Below are 19,380 nucleotides of genomic sequence, written 5' to 3'. Positions count from 1 at the left end.
CCAAATCCTCAAAGCCTGTCTCCCATCCACAGGACACAAGTCAGGGGTATGATGGAATGCTTTCCTCTTGCTTAGATGGTTGCAGCTCCATCAACACTCGAAAAACTCGATGCCACCAAAGACAAAGCAGCCTGTTTGATTGAATTTCTATTCACTCTCTTAAACAATCACTAGTGCCTCACAGTGGCAGCAGTGTGCACCATCTGCAAGGTGCAATGCAGGAACTTGACAAGCCTCCTTCAACATCACGTTCCAAATCCAGGACCACTACCATCCAGAAGAACAAGGGCATGCCTGAGAATACTGCCAGCCACAAGTTCCTCTGAGGTGAAACCATAATCACTGATCCTGCAAAGTCGTTGAGACAAAATGCAGAAATTCCCTTCCTTATAACACTATGGGTGTGCTTTCGCTAGATGGAGTGTATCAATTTAAGAAGGTGGTGGTGATCCACCTTCACCATGGGCAAACAAGGACGGATAACAAATACTGGCATTGCCATGTATCCCATGAAAGAACTTTTAAAAATTGATGGTGGAGTCTCACAAACTTCAAATTAAAAAATGCCAATCTCTCTTCAAGTTTATACTTCCATGGATTTCCTTTTAACAAAAGATAGAAAGGTGTGCTTTTAATGTTTACTTTGACATTTATACAGAAAAAGTAGTCACTTGATCTTTTTCAACTCTGTAACAGTAATTGATCTGGCTGTAAACCTCTAAACCTAAATGGAAAGCCACGAGACTGATGAAGTATTTTCAAATTAAACTTACTACAGAACTTTTTTTGCACATTTTCAGCAACCTCCTGGCCCTCAGGACTCTGCTGCCAAGAGAATGGGCAATCTATCTTCTGCAGGACCACAATTAATAATGCCCAGCTCATCTGTGAGAAATGACTTACATCTCCTATTTATCTCTCCCCTTACATAATGACATCCACAACTACTCATCAACTCAAGAAATTAAGTAAGTGAAGCAAGCTACAAATAAGATTGCTGATCATCAAAACAAGAGGTTTAAACTGGTTGCAGGGTACTTACTGTGCTGTGCTTCATACTGAGCTCCATGGTGCTGTAGTTGTTGGCTACGTCTATAACAAACCTCCCCTGCTTTTAGTGCCTGTTTAAAAAGTCTTTCTGCTTCCACAATAGTAGTGGCTTCTTCTTCAGCCAAAAGAATGTACGCAGTGGCACATCTACAAAAAGATTAGATTAGACTCTAATTAGACATGGCCTTACTAGATGCTACAGCATCGATAAAGCTTTAAAGCAACATCCATAAATAGTTTTTCTTCCCTTAAGCAAAATGCAAACATCCTGGGCATTGATTAAAAATTGTACGCTCATTTCTCTGCATCAGGAGAGTGTGTTCCACTTCCCATGTGAACTAACACTTCTGCAGAGAAGCCAATGAAAGTCCAGTGGTAGGCTTTCTAAAACACTACATTCATCCCTGTAGAAAGTTGATGATATTATTTATTGAGGGATATAAATAAGAAACAGGAATTTATGCAAATTGGTGCCATTATAGCAACACCAATGCCTTTAAAAAAAAAAATTGGAAGCCCTGGGGAAATTCAGCATGTCTGGCAGCATCTGTGAAGAAATAAACAGACTTAATGTTATTAGCTCGATTTGACTCTTCTTTAAGAAGAGGACTGTTTTATTCCTGTTTTTATTTCAGCACCTGCAGCACTTTGCTTTTACTTGAATGCATCTATCTTTAAATTAATTTTTTTAACTATGTACAGCCAAAATCTGTCAGTTTCCATTCCAAGTCTGTGCTGAGTTAGCTGCTAATAAAATGCAGTTGTTGGTAATGCTTGAAATAGCCTCAGTTCCCACTGAATGGAGAAGGCAAAGAAGCACAATTCCCATTCCCAACAATTATCCAGTCCAGTTGCTGGAAAATACCAAAAGTCCATGTCATAGATCATAGAATCCCTGCAGTGTGGAAACAGGCCCTTCAGCCCAACAAGTCCACACCGACCCTCAGAGCATCCCACCCAAACCTATCCCCCCATATCTACACATCCCTGAACATTACAGGCAATTTAGCACAGCCAATCCACCTAGCCTGCACATCTTTGGACTGTGGGAGGAAACCAGAGCACCTGGAGGAAACCCATGCAGACATGAGGAGAACGTGCAAACTCTACACAGACAGTTGCCTAAGGGTGGGATTGAACTTGGGTCTGTGGCACTGTGAGGCAGCAGTGCTAACCACTGAGCCACTTCCAGGGACTCATATGTCTGAATTTTCCCTTGCTATTGCATAGCTTGCTGACACTGTCTACACACCCACAGAACAAAACGGTCACTTGAGCAAAGTACTGAGAGCTGTATCGCATTCACAAGACCTTAAGCCAATTAAATATCATGAGCTTCATGAAGAAAGGAAAACACAAGATACCCATGGCATTCAATTAGCTTGTCATTTTAGACCTGAGGTTTTGCTTCAAGCAGGCCTATGAAAGCTTGTCCCTAGTGTACATTGGTTGGAATCTTGAAATAAAACAATTCAAATTGGTTGGATTTGGATGCATTATATATAAAACTGTCGATCACAATAACAAAAAGGTTCTGGAATCCAGATTGATTTTTGAATAAATCGATTATCCTTATCATGGCTTGTAACTACATGCTGAATAAGGTATTCTATGACATTCATTAGTGTGTGTGTTTTTTGTTTAAATTATAGTTAATACAAAATCACAACATGCAAGATAGTAAACCAATTTTTCAGTGTTCACCCTGTCAGGGCCCTTCTTGTATGGATTAACAAGGTCACCTTTTAGTTTTTTAAACTCCAAAAATAATAAGCCCAATTTACTCAGTCTTTCATCACCGGAAACAAGCTAGTGAACCTCTAATGTATTGCCTCCAATGCAATCCTTCCTTAAAAAATGGAGACCAAAAAAATTTTGATATGGACTCAAGATGCACATATTATTATGTAAAGGTTAATCTAGGCTTTAGTTCGAATATACTGCAATTTCAAGAGTTTAACAGTTTCTGCTTAGGCAAAACAGCATCACAGCACAAATGAAAAGTACATTCCATACAGGAAAAAAAGAGTTAATAGCAATTTTTAGTATAGTTGGGAGTACAGTGATTCAATTAAGCCTCTCTGAACAGTGGCTAAATCCCTCAAGAATTACTTTTTAAAATATAATTATTTGTTTCTAGAACAGTAGCAATGTTGGAAAACTGCACTCATAATGAAATCCTGGTCATCTGAATACTCCGTGCAGATCACATCAGAAAGCATCACATTTTAGGACTATCTACACCGGACAGAAATTTCAGGTTCCCTCTCTGAAGGGCATGGCTGAATTTTCATCACTTTTGATGATTGGTTTCCTAGTTTGTTAATTCACGTGCTCTGCCCAAAGGCAGGTGTTTGGCTCATTTTCTACTTTTGTCTCATCCTGAGGTCATTCCTTGGTGGCCCTTTGACCAAGATGGTTTGCCAGTGTGTTCCACTCTCAGAAACAGGATGGGGCGGCAAGTTCCAAGTCTACCTGAGCCAAATTGGAGATCAAATCCTTACTGCTGGAATTAACGTGAACTAGCCATCTACGCGAACCAGCATCCCCAATATCACCAAACTTTACAGCGTGCACATCATAACCTCCTATGGTGGAATCTGAACTCATGATTTCTGAGCTGTTAACTTAGTACCATAACCACTAGATTACAGTAACTTCAATAAATTCTCTAACTTGATTTGAGAATATTTGTAATTCTTATAAAATGAATGCCAAGTGCAGCAGAGACATCACGGGTTAGATAAGAGGATAATCAGGATGGCAGTGAAGAAAATATTTGTATATTATTTTATATAAAATTAGAAACAGAGATACAAGGTATATGGCATCATGAAGCTAAATTTTCTCTTTCAAAAAACAAAGGCAAAAAATATTCAGATCCAGGACAATTGTTAAGAGTTACTGTTTAAGTATCAGAGTACAATGACAGTTCACCCTGTTTACAAAAGTTCCAAAACATTACAAAGGAGTAAGTGCAACTGAAGCTGAAAAATATTATAGCTAAGTTTTCTAAAAGCTTGGTAAGTGGTGGTTTTGCTTGGAAATGTGATAAATATGAAGTCAAATACTCTGCTGGGTCTCTAATTAACTCAGGGCAAGATTTTCCTTTTGCTTTGACTCCAACTCTGATCTGAAAATCTCGGTTTAACTGTCCAAGTTCACACTTGAAGAATGCTAAGTGGTCATTTAAATGGGAAAGAATTATCTACCATGACAGCTACCAGCGGAATGTTTGATCCTCGAATAAAACAGAATCACAGAATTGTTACAGTGCAGGAAAAGGCCTTTCGGCCCATTACATCTACACTGACATTACAGGATATTGGCAATATTGAGAGTTTCCACTTTGAAATATGAAGTGGAATAATATTCAACAGTACAGCTCTGCCATCTGCATTGGTCAATGAATGTTTTAATGATTATTCAAGTGAAATAGTTACTCAAACAAGTTATAGAGAGATTAATTTCTGTTTCACCTACGCACAGGGACACATTGTCATGCCGAACAAGGTGTTGCTTCCTGTTCATTTTTAATGGACACATGTTGATGAGAAGCTGAGAAACCAAATACTGAAATGTTTCTGTTACTGCAATGATGTCAGAAGGTTTCTGCAGAACAGGACCAGAGTGAGTGAATTAAACCAGAGTGCCAGATTGTATAAGTCTTAGACTGGCTGATGTGATGCCAAAATAAATAAAGTGAGTTAGGGAATAATGGACACCGAGGAGTGATTAAGGAGCAGTTATTTCTTTGAGTAGCTCAAATAATGTAGCAAATCACAAGAGCAGAGCCCTCAAGCAGTTTATAGCCACCATCCTACTTTTGAACTAAGATCACAGCCTTGAAATCACTCCCAGGTGATTTTTTAAGAACATACATTGTGAAGTTTATTCCATTTTGGGTCCTTCTCTTTGCTTGCAGCGGCTGTAGCAGTGGACGCCAATGGTAAAATACCCTGGATGAAAAGTGGACAGGGGTCTGATCAGAACAGACACAGTGGAAACATAAAACTGTGCAGAAGTTGATCATCAGCATAAAACAATTGCTCACCCTTACGTACTTGTAAAATACATTGCTTAGAAAAAAATATGTGTATAGAAATATGAGGTAGAAAGGACATGTTAGGAGTACACATCAAATCACCAGAACTGATTGAGTGAAAAGGGAATTGAGCCCAGATACAAAAAAAGTCACTCACTCATTTAATTCTAAGGCTTCATGCGCTGCTGAAATTCTTGCTTGTGGGTTCCTCTCTCTCCAAGCTTTCTGCATTACTGTTCAAACAGAACAAGAGCATTTTTTTAAACAAGATTACTTCCTAGATGGAACTCATCGCTGGGATTTGAAAACTTTCCTACTTTTCTCTGGCATTAATCGATAAAAATGTTTCTGTTGAACTTCATCAAAGATGGCACTGACCTATATAAACTCAAAATGACTTTGGTAGTTTTTAATTCAGTGGAATACTAAATGATAATATGGAGCACAGCAAATGAAAATCTGAAATGAACATCTCTCACAAACAATAATGTAAATTAACCTCAGGGTTAGCTTTGTTGCCGTGATGACAGCATTTCACTGAATTTACCGATTCCTAGGTAAAACTGCAGCTCTTGCTAAAGAATAAAATAATGTCTGGCAGGTTAGCAATCTGAAAGATGAGCATGGTTGTGTTCAAGAAATTTAATAAATGCAATTCCATCGAAAGAACTGCTTCTATTTTAGGTCATTTAGTTATATAACATCCTCAAAGAACAGGACAAATCCAAGTCAGCCAATCACCACCCTCTCAGCCTTCTCCCCATTAGCAGCAAAGTAGTAGAAGGAGAGATGTCAAGTGTGCTATAAAGGGGCATTTACTCAACAATATCCAATATGCTCAGCTGGAGTTCTGCTTGGAACTATTTATCACCATGCCAATTTTTTTGGCACCTGTGAACTTCTTGATCATGACTTCTATATATTAAGTCCAAGTCTTTAATGTAGACCACAAACAGCAAGTGTCCCAGCACTGAGCCCTGTGGAACCGCAATGGAAGCACAGAAATATCCCTCTACCGTCATCCTTTCCCTCCTGCCTCTCATCCACTTTGCCTTGGAACTTTTACTTGACCAGTCTGCCAAGAGCCACCTTATCAAAAACCTTGCTACAGTCCATATAGACACATCACATGCACCCTCCAGAGGAATGGGTTAAGTGAGTGGGTAAAAGTTGACAGATGGAATATAATGTGAGAAAATGAATAGATGTATATTATTCAAACATGGGAAAAATGCAGGAGACTGCAGCACAAAGGGATTGAAAGGTCCTTACACAAGAATCACAAAAACTAACACCCAAGTTCAGCAGGTAATAGGGAAGGAAAATGGACTTTTTGTCTTTATTTCAAAGGGAATGTCTTATAAAAATTGGGAAGTCTTGCCAAAACTATACAAGACACTTGCCTAACCACAGCTGAAATACCATGAACAGCTTTGTACCCTTTATATAAGGAAGGATATACTAGCATTGGAGACCATCTTGATAATGTTTACAAGGTGGATCCTGGGTATAGAGGGATTTTCTTTTGAGAAGTTGAATAGGTTGGGCTTTTACTCATTAGAGTTTAGAAGAATAATAGGAGGCCTTGTGGAAGCGTACAAGAGTTTTAGAGGTCCTTACAGGGTCAATGTGGAAGGCTTGTTTCCCCTCGTGGGACAATCTAGTAGCAGAGGCTAAAGTCTCAGAGTAAGGGGTTGCTCATTTAAGGCAAAGATGAGGAGTACATTTTTCTTTCAGAAAGTAGTGAATCTATCAATAGCAGAGAGCTGTAAAGGCTGGGTCATTCAGTAAACTGAAGGCTGAGCTAAACAGATTTCTAATCATTAAAGGAATCAAGGGTTATGGGGGTGAGGCAGGAAAATGGAGTTGAGGATTATCAGATCAGCCATGATCTCATTGAATGACAGAGAAGACTCAATGAGCTGAATTACCTACTTCTGCTTCTATGTCTTATGATCTTATGGTCATTACCCTCATTACTCCCGGTTATCTTCTCAAAACATTTGATTAATCCTGTCAAACATGACCATCCCCTTGGAAGATCCCCGATGAAAACACATTCCGGCAAGTACAAACTGACCCGACACTGCAACTAGGCAACAAAATCCTCTACACGCTAAAAAGACTTAAACAGACAGGACAGATCAACAAAGCAGACTTCTCAAGAATGAAAACCGAAGGAACCAACACACCCTGATTCTACGGCCTCCCGAAAGAACACAAGCCGGAAGTACCCCTTAGACCCATAGTCTCCCTACCAGGCATGCCATCTCATAGATTAGCCAAAGAACTACAAAGGAGACTCAGGCACCTAGTCAACAAGTCATCCCACTCAATCCACTCAGCCCAAGAATTCCTCAACTCCATCAAAGGCATAAGGATAGATGACAAGGAGACTATGATATCGTTTGATGTCACTGCCCTATTTACATCAATAGACATACCACTAACGAGGGAAACAATGACAGCACTACTTGAACAAGAGCAAGACCCCAGTGAAACCATCTCCACAGACAACATGCTCAAACTATTGGACCTATGCCTGACCACACACTTCACTTTCAATGGCCAAACATACGAACAAATCAACGGGACACCCATGGGATCACCTATCTCTGGACTCATAGCAGAGGCAGTGATGAAAAGACTAGAAAGGACAGCCCTTCCGCTAATCCAGCCACAATTATGGATACGCTACATAGACGACACCTTTGTCATCATTAAACGGACCAACCTAGAGGAGACACACAAACTTATAAACAACACCCTCACCGGAATAAAATTCACCAGAGAGGAAGAGAAGAACAAACAGCTCCCATTCCTGGACGTCATGGTAGAGCGCAAGACAAATGGGGAACTGCAAATGAAAGTACACAGAAAAGCCACACACACGGACCTGGTACTGAACTTCAACAGTAACCATCCCGGCACACACAAACAAAGCTGCGTGCGAACACTATGTAAACGGGTAACAACACACTGCAACACACAGAACTACGCCAAAAGGAAGAAGAATACCTCTTCCAGGTTTTCAAAGATAGTGGGTATCCAAAAAACTGGATCAGAAGATGCCTACACAAACAACATCAGGAAGATACCACTCGCCCCGACACACTCATCACACTACCCTACATCAGGAACACATCGGAACTAACCACAAGACTCTTACGACCGCTGGGCATCAGAGTGGCACACAAACCCACATAAACCCTATGACAACTGCTCACCTGAACTAAAGACCCACTCCCCGCCATGGACAGGGCCAATGTCATCTATAAGATCCCCTGCAGAGACTGTGAGAAACACTAAATTGGACAAACAGGAAGGAAACTAACAACAAGGGTACACAAACACCAAATGGCTACAAAAAGACACGACCAATACTCACTCATCTCAATCCACATGGACAAGGAAAACCACCAATTCGACTGGGACAACACCAAAATCCTGGGACAAGATAAGCAGAGACAGGCATGGGAATTCCTAGAAGCCTGGCACTCCACAAAGAAAGCAATTAATAAACTCGACCCCATATACACTCCACTAGGAAGGAAAACCGGAAGTGAGGCAATCCAGCTCAACGGACTCCAGAGTTTAAAAACCAGGCGGGAGAATACACCGACGCTTCATCAGAGGCTGCACTGAGGATGTTACCCAGCATGGTAACGAAACGTCTGCGGAACAACAAACCAGCTTGGCGAGCCAACCAACCTCAATAACAATCCCCTGACAAATCCATGTTGACTATCCCTGTTTAAGCCCGGTCTCTCCAAGTGCAGTTACATTCTGTCAATCAGGGTTCTTTCTAATACATTCCCAACCACTGAGGTTAAACTGACTGGCCTGTAATTTGATGGTATGTCCCTTCCTTGTTTTTGCAATGTTAGCAGTCCTCCAGTCCACTAGAACCTAACCTGTTGCCAGAGACAATTTGAAAATGACTGACAGACCCTCATCTCCCTTGCATCCCCAGGCTGGGATACACCTCATAGAGCCATAGATAGACTCAGAATCATACAGCATGGAAACAGGCCCTTTGATCCAACTCGCCCATGCCAACCAAATTTCCTGAACTAAACAGTCCCATTTGCCTGCTGTTGGCCCATGCACCTGTCCAAATGTCTTTTATATATTGCAATTGTACCCACCTCTATTACTTCCTCTGGCAGTTCATTCCATATACATGCCACTCTCTCACCTTAAACTAATGCTTCTCGTTTTCGACTCACCAATCCTAGGGCAAAGACTTTGGCAATTCACCTTATCTATGCCTCTCATGATTTTATAAACCTCTATAATATCACCCCTCAACCTTCTATGCTCCAAGGAAAAAAGTCCCAGTCTATCCAACTGTCTTTATAACCCAAACCCTCCAGTCCCAGTAACATTCTTGTAAAGCTTTTCTCCACCCTTTCCAGTCCAATAACATCTTTCCTATATTAGGGTGATATTAGGGTGACCAGAACTGTACGCAGTATTCCAGAAGTGGCCTCACCAACTGGTTTGAACAATTTTGTAGTTATATTGCTGGACTAATAATCCAAAAGTCTGGAGACATATGCTACCACCAAAAATGCAGTTGATTATTTGCCCCTGAAATGGCTTAGTTAGGCACTCAATTGTATTCAAGACAGCAGTATATCAGCACATTCTCAACAGAAATTAATGATGGGCAACAAATGCTGGATTTACTGGTGATCTCACATGCTCTGATTGGTAAGAAAATGAAGAGGACATAAGTGAGATGATAAGGTGGGTGGTGTTGAAGAGTGACTTTAGGCCATTGTGGAAGCTATGGAGCTGAGATGTTGCTTGGTGCAGGTGGTGGAAACCCCTTTTAGCATTCTGCACCTTTCATTTACAGAGTCTCTAAAGGCACTTCACAAAGGTTTATGAAAACGCAAAGGTTTGATTACAAGACTAGGTTGAGACGATGGCTTTGATTTATCTCAACCTAAAGATTTAACTACTCTTAAGGCTGCTAAATCCGCTAGTAACTCCTCTCTCTATGTTAATTTCTTCTAATATTTCACAGTCCCAACATCTGTATCTGCATCATCCTTATCCATTATGAAGACTGATGCATTGAGAACTGTGCCTATGTCTTCTGGGTCCACATACAGATTGGCTCTAAAGTCCTTAATGGACCTTACTTTTTCTGTAGTTATTCTCTTGCATTTTCAATAACCCTTTTGCTACTTATCAATGCTTTCTCATGCACTTGCTTTGCTTTCCTAATTTCCTTTTAAGAATCCGCCCCCCATCGCACTTTTAGGGATTCTGCCATTTTGAGCCCCTCTACATTTGTCATAATATTCTTTATTCTTTAATCCTAGCCTTTATGTCTCTTAACCCTTTTTCTTTACAGGAAGAAATTTACCCTGAACTCTTGCTAATTCCTCCTTGAATGTTTCCGACTGCTCTGATAGAGTTTTATTTGCAAGTAGCTGCTCTCAGTCCATTTGGGCTAAATTATATCTTACCTTAGTAAAATTAGACTTTCCCCAGTTTAGAACTTCTATTCCCTGGCCCATCCTTATCCTTTTCCATAACTATTCTAAATCTGTTGCGTTACGGTTATCATCTCCAAGATGTTCCCCTACTGATACGTCTTCTAACTGTGCATTCATTTCTAAATATTAGTTCCAGAAATGCTTGTTGAGCTAAGTACTGGCTAAAACAAAATTCTCTAAGGTTTTGGAGTAGATTTGTAGCTCGGGTTGTGGGTGTTGAGGTTGTTGAAGTTGGTTGGCTCGCCGAGCTGGTTTCTTGTTTCGCAGACGTTTTGTTACCATGCTTGGTAACATCCTCAGTGCAGCCTCCAATGAAGCGTAGGTGTGTTTTCCCGCCTGGTTTTTAAACTCTGGGGTCCGTTGAGATGGATTACCTCACTTTCGGGTTTCCTTCATAGTGGAATGTATATGGGGTCGAGTTCAATGTGTTTATTAATAGTATGCTTCGTGGAGTGCCATGCTTCTAGGAATTCTCGTGCCCGCCTCTGCCTAGCCTGTACCAGGATCTTGGTGTTGTCCCAGTTGAAGTGATGCTTCTCCTTGTCCATGTGGATTGAGATGAGTGAGTATTGATCGTGCCTTTTTGTAGCCAGTTGGTGTTCATGTACTCTTGTTGTTAGTTTCCTTCCTGTTTGTCCAATGTAGTGTTTCTCACAGTCTCTGCAGGGGATTTTGTAGATGACATTGGTCCGGTCTATGGTAGGGAGTGGGTCCTTGGGAATTGTCCTGAATGTAAGAACTTTCCATTCTTACCCTACACCCAAAAACTATCCTAGTTAAGATTTGGGTAGTCAAAATTCGCTACAATTACTGCCTTAATATTCTTGAATTGCTGTGAAATTTGAGTACTTATTTGATTCTCTATCTCTCCCTGACTTTTTACGCAACTAAAGTACATAGCCAACAGTATATCTGTCTCTTCTGTGTATTTTCTTTCTACCCATATGGCCTCATTTGATGATCCTTCTAATATCTTGTCCCTCCTCATTGTTTGATTCCTTGACCACTATTGCCATCTCACCTCTTTTATCCCCCTTTCTATCTCATTTCAATACCATATAAATAGGAATGCAGAACTGCCAATCTTTCAGTCAAGTCTCAGCCATAGCTAAAATATCATACTCCCATGTGTCTGTCTAGGCTTGCAGTTCATATATCTTATTTGACAGGCTCCTTGCATTAAAGATATTCTATTTGGTCTTGCTAAACTCACTCCTTTCTTACCTAGTATGTTTCCTCTGCCTTCCAGAATCACTTGCTTGTGTTTTAACTTCTAATTCTATCTCAGCTTCTAGCTTCTCTGAACTACTTCACAGGATTTCATACCTCTGCCAATCCAGTTTAAATCTGACCCAGTAGCATTAGCCAATCAGACCATGAGGATGTGGTTCTCCCTATTCGGATGTAACGTCATCCAAATTGTAGGGTTGCCAACTCCCCTAAAACAGCTCACTGTCTCAGGAATCAGAAGTCCTCCCTCTGGCATCATCTCTCCAGTCACGCATTCATCTGCTCTATCCTTCTATTCCCACACTTATGACTGTGTTGAACTGAATAACTGGATTTTTAAGGGTGTATTAAGTTTCTAACTAAGACTGGGCCCTAAAAAAACTAATTTTATATTTGTTGCAATGTCAAATTTCTGTACTTTGACGAAAATATTTCACATATTTATGTTATTTCAGCTTCTATTTTAATCTTGTGTTATGTCTCAATCATTTATTGCACACTTTATAGATGTTAATTAAAAGTGAAAATTAATCGATGCATTTTAACTTTCTGCTTTGCTGTCTGTCAAAAGATTTCAAAGTGAATTATTGCTAACCCTAATTGATAATGTCATCATTGCTACAGAACTTTTGACTCAGTGCCTGATTCAAACTAACGCCAGAAAAGGGAAAATGTATGCCACACAGATCATTCGACTTTTGTGGGAAGTTTTCTTGGAAATCAGCAGTTAGCACTATCACTTCACTGCTGGTCGTGAAATCTGGGCCAACAGTAACATTTTTCAAAAGTTGATAGAGACTTGTTTCATTTTTCAGATTTTCTAAATTCCCAATTTTTTTTTAATGTTGCTGTGTGAAATATACCATTTAAAATTTGGAAGGATGTATTCATTTGGCAGGAGTTATTACTAATCATGATTAAAAGTAGAAACAAAAACAGAAATTGCTGGAGAAACTCAGCAGGTCCAACATCACCTTCTTTGGGTCACTGGACTCAAAACGTTAACTCTGATTTCTCTCCACAGATGCTGCCAGACCTGCTGAGTTTTTCCAGCAATTTCGGTTTTTGTTTCTGATTTCCAGCATCCATAGTTCTTTGGCCTTTTTTTTATGATTAAAAGTAGCACAGTAAGATAGACAGGGAAATGTTCTGGGTTTATAACATCCAGTCAGTTAACAGAAATGCAGTTACTGATTTTTATACAATTTACAGGCAAATTACCCAAATGCACAAAATGGATCATTTCAATGTATTCAATATTTGTTCAGAACCATCACACAGAAAAACAAGATCACAATCATTCATAAATGTGTAGTAAGTCTTTGTTATAGTTGTACGAGAATCAACGTAGGTACAATGGTAGTAAAAAGAATCCAATTACATACTTTAATAAAATTTGATCAATTGGTAGTGCAGAATTTGAGTATTGCCAAAAAATAGACATCTTGTCTAATCTTTTTGTCTTGCGCTCATACGATAATTAGCAAGAATACCGATGTAAGGGGAACAACATCTTTCTACTGTAAGACCAAACTGTATTGATTGGTTACTAAGTGGACTCTGATTGGTAGAGGTGATGTCATGGAGAATGTAACAGTTAAATGAAGACATATAGTTAACTACAAAGCTTTGTTCAATTTTAAATCAGGCAGGCTACTCTAACTGGTCAAGGCAATCTGTTTGATTTCAGAGATTTGGGAGACAAGAGGCTGCTGGGTGGGGCATTACCCCAGATACTCTAGACACTAACGAGCCTTCCATTTTGTGCAAAGCATCATCTTAGTTAAAGACCTGAACTTGCATTAGGAGCTGCTGCCCAATGTTCGCTAAGCTCATTAACTTCATGATATTTTGGTGACTAGTCCTTGAATCATATGCCTTCTCTTAACAGCGCTCAGCAAACTGGGAAAAAAACTAGTCACTATAGATAATGAAGCACTACCTAAGAGGTAGATCACATTTTGCTATTCACTTGTGGATAGATGCTTGAAGAGGACATCAGTAACATATCAGGAAATTTTATGGAGTCTTTGCCAACACACCGCAAACAGTCTGCAAGATTTATTCTGAAAAATTTAGAGGACTTAACTAAAAATAGTGATTGCTATGCTACCCAATCTTTATGAGCATCACCCAGAAAAAAAGAAGTGCTTAGTTTTTGGCATCTTATGACAGACTGTCCTGTCATGCAGTAAGGATGGGTGGTGGTCGTAATGCCAGGCAGGAGGAAGGGACTGACAGGAGCACTACATGGATTCTTTTCCTGCTGTGGGTGCAGGACATTTCCCCCCAACCAGGCGATCCAATGCTCCTTCCTTGATCCTGTATGCCTTCTTGCTTGGTCTCAGAGTAATTCTGAAACTTCCTGCTGCGCGAGAGCGTCAGTGCACTTCGCACCTTCAGTAGGCATCACGTGTGGAGCCCACATATGCAGTTTCACAAAAAAAAGTCTCTAATCAATATGTGAGGGGAGGATAGACCTGCAGGTTTCTGATTTGCACTCAAAGCAAGGTCAAAATATTAACTAGTAATAAGACCCAAAATCACATGCTAAAACCGGTTTTTAAAATAAGTGTTCTCACCAGTGCAATACCCATTTAGGGCCTGTATTTATTCTTCCATCAAAATGAACTCCTAGGGCTGCCTCTGTGATTGCAAAATACAATACTACCCAACACTACTATTAGGTGAGTTCTACTGCACAGTATAGTTATGCATTTAAGTTCTTTATTCTTGTGTGCAAATTAACTTCATATAATGATCAATTATAACTTTAACAAAATCTACTGTAGAAAGATGAGGTCTAATTTCCTTACTGGAATAAGTAACATATTTTTATTCCACTTCCACAGTGTTACTCGTTACTAAGAAATTGATTAATATTTGTAAAGAGCATTGCCAATGGCAACTTGATAAGCGCACAGGCTAGAATGGCATTGAGCTGTACAAAACAGCAACATGCCAGGATTGCTCCAAGGTCTACACTGAGGGTAGCAGTTAGGGCAACAATGAAAAGACAAAAAACTGGTTATTAAGGTTTTCCACTCTGGGTTATGATCCAGTCTGCTGCAGGGAAATCAGTCTTTTTTAAAAATAAAACAATAAGTTCCTATTTCTAAAAATTCTAGGGTACAGTACCTCTTAAAGATTAAATGAGAGGAAAAGTATGATTAATTTTCAATGGCTAAGCAGAAACCAAAGGGGTTTTAGGGATTTAAAAATGATCCTGAATTAGAAATCATACAGAGTAACAGTAAACAGAGAACGCAATATTCACAAATGTCTGAATTCTCGATCTTACAGTCCTTCTTACTAGCGTCTGCAGGCCGCAAGTGGTCAGTCTCACAAGTGAAGAAAGTCTGATGATCTTGTGCGGAAAGATTCATGTCATAATATGTCAGAGGCTCCCTTCCCGTTACCCATGTATACCTTTAAAAAAATCAAAGAGAGCAAAAAGGAAACAGTGAACAGAAGAAGTTATATGCTCGAGCCAAGATGAGTTGAAACTGTTGTTTCAGAAAATAAAATTTCAAAGTAACCACAAAATGCATAGAATATAAGGCCTTGGCCCAAATATAAAAGTCAATTATTCTTCCTTTTCTTGAGAATGAAAGCCTTATATCCAAAAACACTGCATCAACTGAAAAAGAAATCCATGGAGGAGATAATGTTAACTGTGCGACTCTTTCCTATGGACAAAATGAAAAAGTATTTGCCAAGTCAGTGCTTCAGTGTGTATTGCACTTCTAGAACCATTTTACATCTATACATATGTAGCCATATCACAAACAGAATTCTTTGTAATATTAAATATTCCAGCCAAAAGCTACGCAACTCAGAATCTAACTGAAGATTACAGCTGCCTCTGGTAACATGTATATGACAAAGTTACTTGTCGTGCTGAAAGTTAATGACTGTACACCATAAAATGAAAAGCTTCCACACAACTTGTGGTACTGAGCACTGCATGCAGGACTACTCACCGATTGTATTCTGCTCCTCTAAATAAATTGAGTGGATTCCGCCACACCTTACATTCTGTCAGTGAAAACAGAAACTAATCATTATTGTTGTAATCTGCACTGGAATGAAAATAACACATTCTTAATATGCATAAAACAGAAAGCCTTGAAAATCTCTCAATTCCCAGCGATGGAATATAGATTTATATAGCATCCTTTACACAATGAAACCATTTTAAAAATTCTGACATCTAGCCACATAATAACATATTAGGTCAGACGATAAAAAGTTTAGTCAAACGGCTATATTTTAAGAAGTGCCTTAAGTAAGGAAAGCCAAGCAGAGAGGGAGAGAAGTATGAGAAGAGGGTTCCATAGTTTAGGACTTAGGCAGTTGAAGGCACATCCAACAATGGAAGAGCAATTAAAAATGATAATGCAACAGAGTTAGAAGTTGAGGAACACAGATATCTTGATCTTGAAGAGTTTACAGAAATCAGGAGAGACAAAGCATTGAAGGGATTTGAAAACAAGGATGAGACTTTTGAAATCAAGATGTTGCTTGACCAGGTGCCATTGTAGGTCAACAAGCACTGGGTGATAAGGGATCAGGACATGCTGCCACTTAAGACAGGGCCAGAGTTCTGGAATGACCTCAAGTTTATGGATGGTAGAGGATAGGAGACCAGTAGGAGTATGTCAGAATAGCCATGTGTAGATATAAGCAAGCAGCAGATGAGCTAAGATATGTGAAATTAAGCATTTGAGGTTCTCATGAATGAGAATATGAGAGGTCCCAAGTTCCTTGTTGTCATTTGTAGCAAAGTCACCAATTGAGTTCTCAAAAGATGAAGTTAGCTGGAAATGCAAGCTGTGAGGCAGACAGAAAGAGACTGAAAAGACAGGCACACAGGTTACATGAATGTGTAGCAAGGAGGTAGACGGAGTATAATGTGGGGAGGTTATTCATTTTGGTAGAAAAGAAAAGCAACATTTTTTAAAAGTATGTGTGAATGTGCAAGTACAGTAAACAATTAGGAAGACAAATAACATACTGCCCTGTATTATAAGGGGATTGACAGCAAGAATGAAGAAGTCTTGCTTTAGTTGTACAGGGCTTCCTGAGACCACACCTGGAATATTGCGTTGAGCTTTCCAAATCTTAAGAAGAAACTATTTGTATTGGAGATAGGGCAGCGAAAGTTTACTAAATTGGCCTCTGGAATGAGAATATTTCCTATGATGAAAAGCTGAATAAATTGGGTCTATACTCTCTGGTTTAGACGAAACAAGTTTTACAGATGCCGCTGTCGACAAACCCACTGGCAGGGGCCATAAAATTCTGCCATTTAAATTTTAAAAAAAGCACGAGATCTACCTCCAGATCTGCAATTCCCCACTTGCACTCATTAACACTTCTGTTATTGTGAAAACGCTTCAGAGGAAGTGTGCATCTCAGACGCCAATTCAGAAATGACAGTGTAGAATTTCTGGGAATATCTCTGAGGCATACCGGCCTCAGAACATTAATTCTGTTTCTCTCTCCACAGATATTGCAAGACATGCTGAGTTTCTCCAGCATTTCCTGTGTTTTTTTAGATTTGCAGCAACTACTGTGTTTTGTATTAGTATCTCTCCCATAATTGGGTACAGTACCAGGTAAACAAGAAAAAGGGAGAGAGAGAAAAAGTTATTCTTGGTGGCTTTGCAACTACACATTCCTTTAATTCTATACTTGTTGAGCTGCTGATATCAACTCTGTTTCTGTACAGAGGTGCTGAGGAGACCACATATTTCTAACCGTAAAGGATAAAATGGATGAACTGAAAAATTAAATTTTAACCACCCAGCTCACTAGTATCTTCTATTGGACAAATCACACAAGCATCAACCCCATGAGAAAGGGCAGGAGAAGAAAGGAAAATACACATGGCCTAGTCCTTGTAGTTTGCTCAAAGTTATATTCTGAAAAGAAATCTACAGCTTACTTTCAAAGATCATTTGCAATTAAAATCAGCTTTGCACTTTTTTTATACAGATTTGTACAGCAAATAGAAACTCAAGATACAGTGGACCCTAACTGTTTACAAGAATCCAACAGATTTTTTCAATCTATAGTGGACCAAGCATTCTTAGGTTTTGCCTGGGTGGTAACCTAATTACATTTGCATTAATTAAGTTTTACTTGAGATATGAACTGCTGCCATGTAAATGATTATATGTACATTTAGCAACATAATGAGCAAAATCTTAACGTTTTGTAAGAGGAGTCACCACTCAGTGGGAGAGCTGGTGATATACCTGCACTCTCTTGCCCATCAATCCATACAGCAATTAAGCAGTGATAAGGTCACTGGTAGGCTTTCTCCTAGACCCAAGACTCCAGGGGTGGGTGTCCCACCCAGTGAGAGCTGCTGGCCAGAGGGTGGTAGCTCTTACACTCAGCAGCAAGGCAGAGATGGCCATGGTTACTGGTTAAAAAAAAACAAACAAAATCAGAAATTGCAGGAAAAGCTCAACAGGTCTGGCAACTTCTGTACAGAGAAAGCAGAGTTAATGTGTTGGGTCCAGTAACTTTTCTTCAGAACTGAAGAAGGTAGAAAAATACCCCTGGTGTTCCAGGATGTTGGGGGAGCCCTGGACAAAGGTAAGAAATGTGGGGTGGATGGTGATTTCTCAGGCTGGGGTAACAGGGTCAGAAACAAGGTTGGATCCTACAGGGCACCCCTAAACCCATGTTTAGACCTCAATCAGGCACTGATTGGCTTTGATGGAGGAACCATGTTCCCACAAGATGACAAGCTACCTGCAGAGTAGCAACTATTGCCAACTCCATATTGTGACAGGTCTGCATGTTATTAGGTTAATCCTAGCAGCAGTGGGCTGACGGACTTGAGTGGTTCTTAATTGACTATTTAAGAGCCTTAGTTGGTGTTGGGTTGAGAAGGTCCGCCAGAACCCAATTTTGGCAGAGACTCGAAGGTGGCAGGGTTCAGGTGTGTAATCACCCAGCTTAATAAAATGCTCTTCTTGCCTCCAGGTTCACAACATTTTACCTTATTTGTTTGATCTCATCTAATTGACAGCTCTTGTTTAGAAGTCTCTGGGTTGTGGCTTAATGCAGACATTTCCTAACATTTAGCATTTTGTTTCAATTGAATCAACCTGAAATACTGGACTCAATGTGTTCAGCAGTACTGCCTCACTCACATCACATTAGGAATTTTACTGAAGATCGTTTCCTCCAAATCTCTTGCACTCTAACAGGCAGTGTAATAAATGCTGGAGGATGATATTACATTTGTTTCCTAAATAATTACATCATTATTAATCTGTGTTTAACTGCATCTGCAAAATAATCTTGTAAAATAAATTTGACTATTGATTTAACCTGAATGCAATGATCTGGTTGCAGTGTTTATGAATATTTGGAATAGACAGCGAAGAATGGTGAACACCACATGTGGACTTTGATCCATTGTATCCAATTCAGGCTGCAATGTTGCAGGTTCTCTTCATATGAGACTGGTTCTCTCTCTAAATATCTACTCTTGCTTGGACAATCTATTGGAAAAAAGCC

General features: G+C 39.7%; 1 protein-coding gene across 1 annotated transcript in view; it reads right to left on the bottom strand.

Annotated features, from left to right (window-relative positions):
- Positions 1-19,380, bottom strand: part of LOC109921643 (suppressor of tumorigenicity 7 protein homolog) — a 167,845-nt gene that overhangs the window by 41,739 nt on the left and 106,726 nt on the right. Inside the window, exons 4-8 of the mRNA XM_048607903.1 lie at positions 15,822-15,876; positions 15,140-15,267; positions 5,253-5,328; positions 4,932-5,009; positions 1,039-1,197 (exon numbers count right to left, since the gene is read on the bottom strand). Coding sequence (XP_048463860.1) covers positions 1,039-1,197; positions 4,932-5,009; positions 5,253-5,328; positions 15,140-15,267; positions 15,822-15,876 — 496 coding nt within the window. The remainder of the gene's footprint in view (positions 1-1,038; positions 1,198-4,931; positions 5,010-5,252; positions 5,329-15,139; positions 15,268-15,821; positions 15,877-19,380) is intronic.

The sequence above is a fragment of the Rhincodon typus genome, chromosome 18 (genome assembly GCF_021869965.1).
Source record: "Rhincodon typus isolate 14 chromosome 18, sRhiTyp1.1, whole genome shotgun sequence".
NCBI classification, from domain to species: Eukaryota; Metazoa; Chordata; class Chondrichthyes; order Orectolobiformes; family Rhincodontidae; genus Rhincodon; species Rhincodon typus.
The sequence above is the reverse complement of the archived record's forward strand: the minus strand, read 5'-3'. Positions and strand labels throughout refer to the sequence as shown.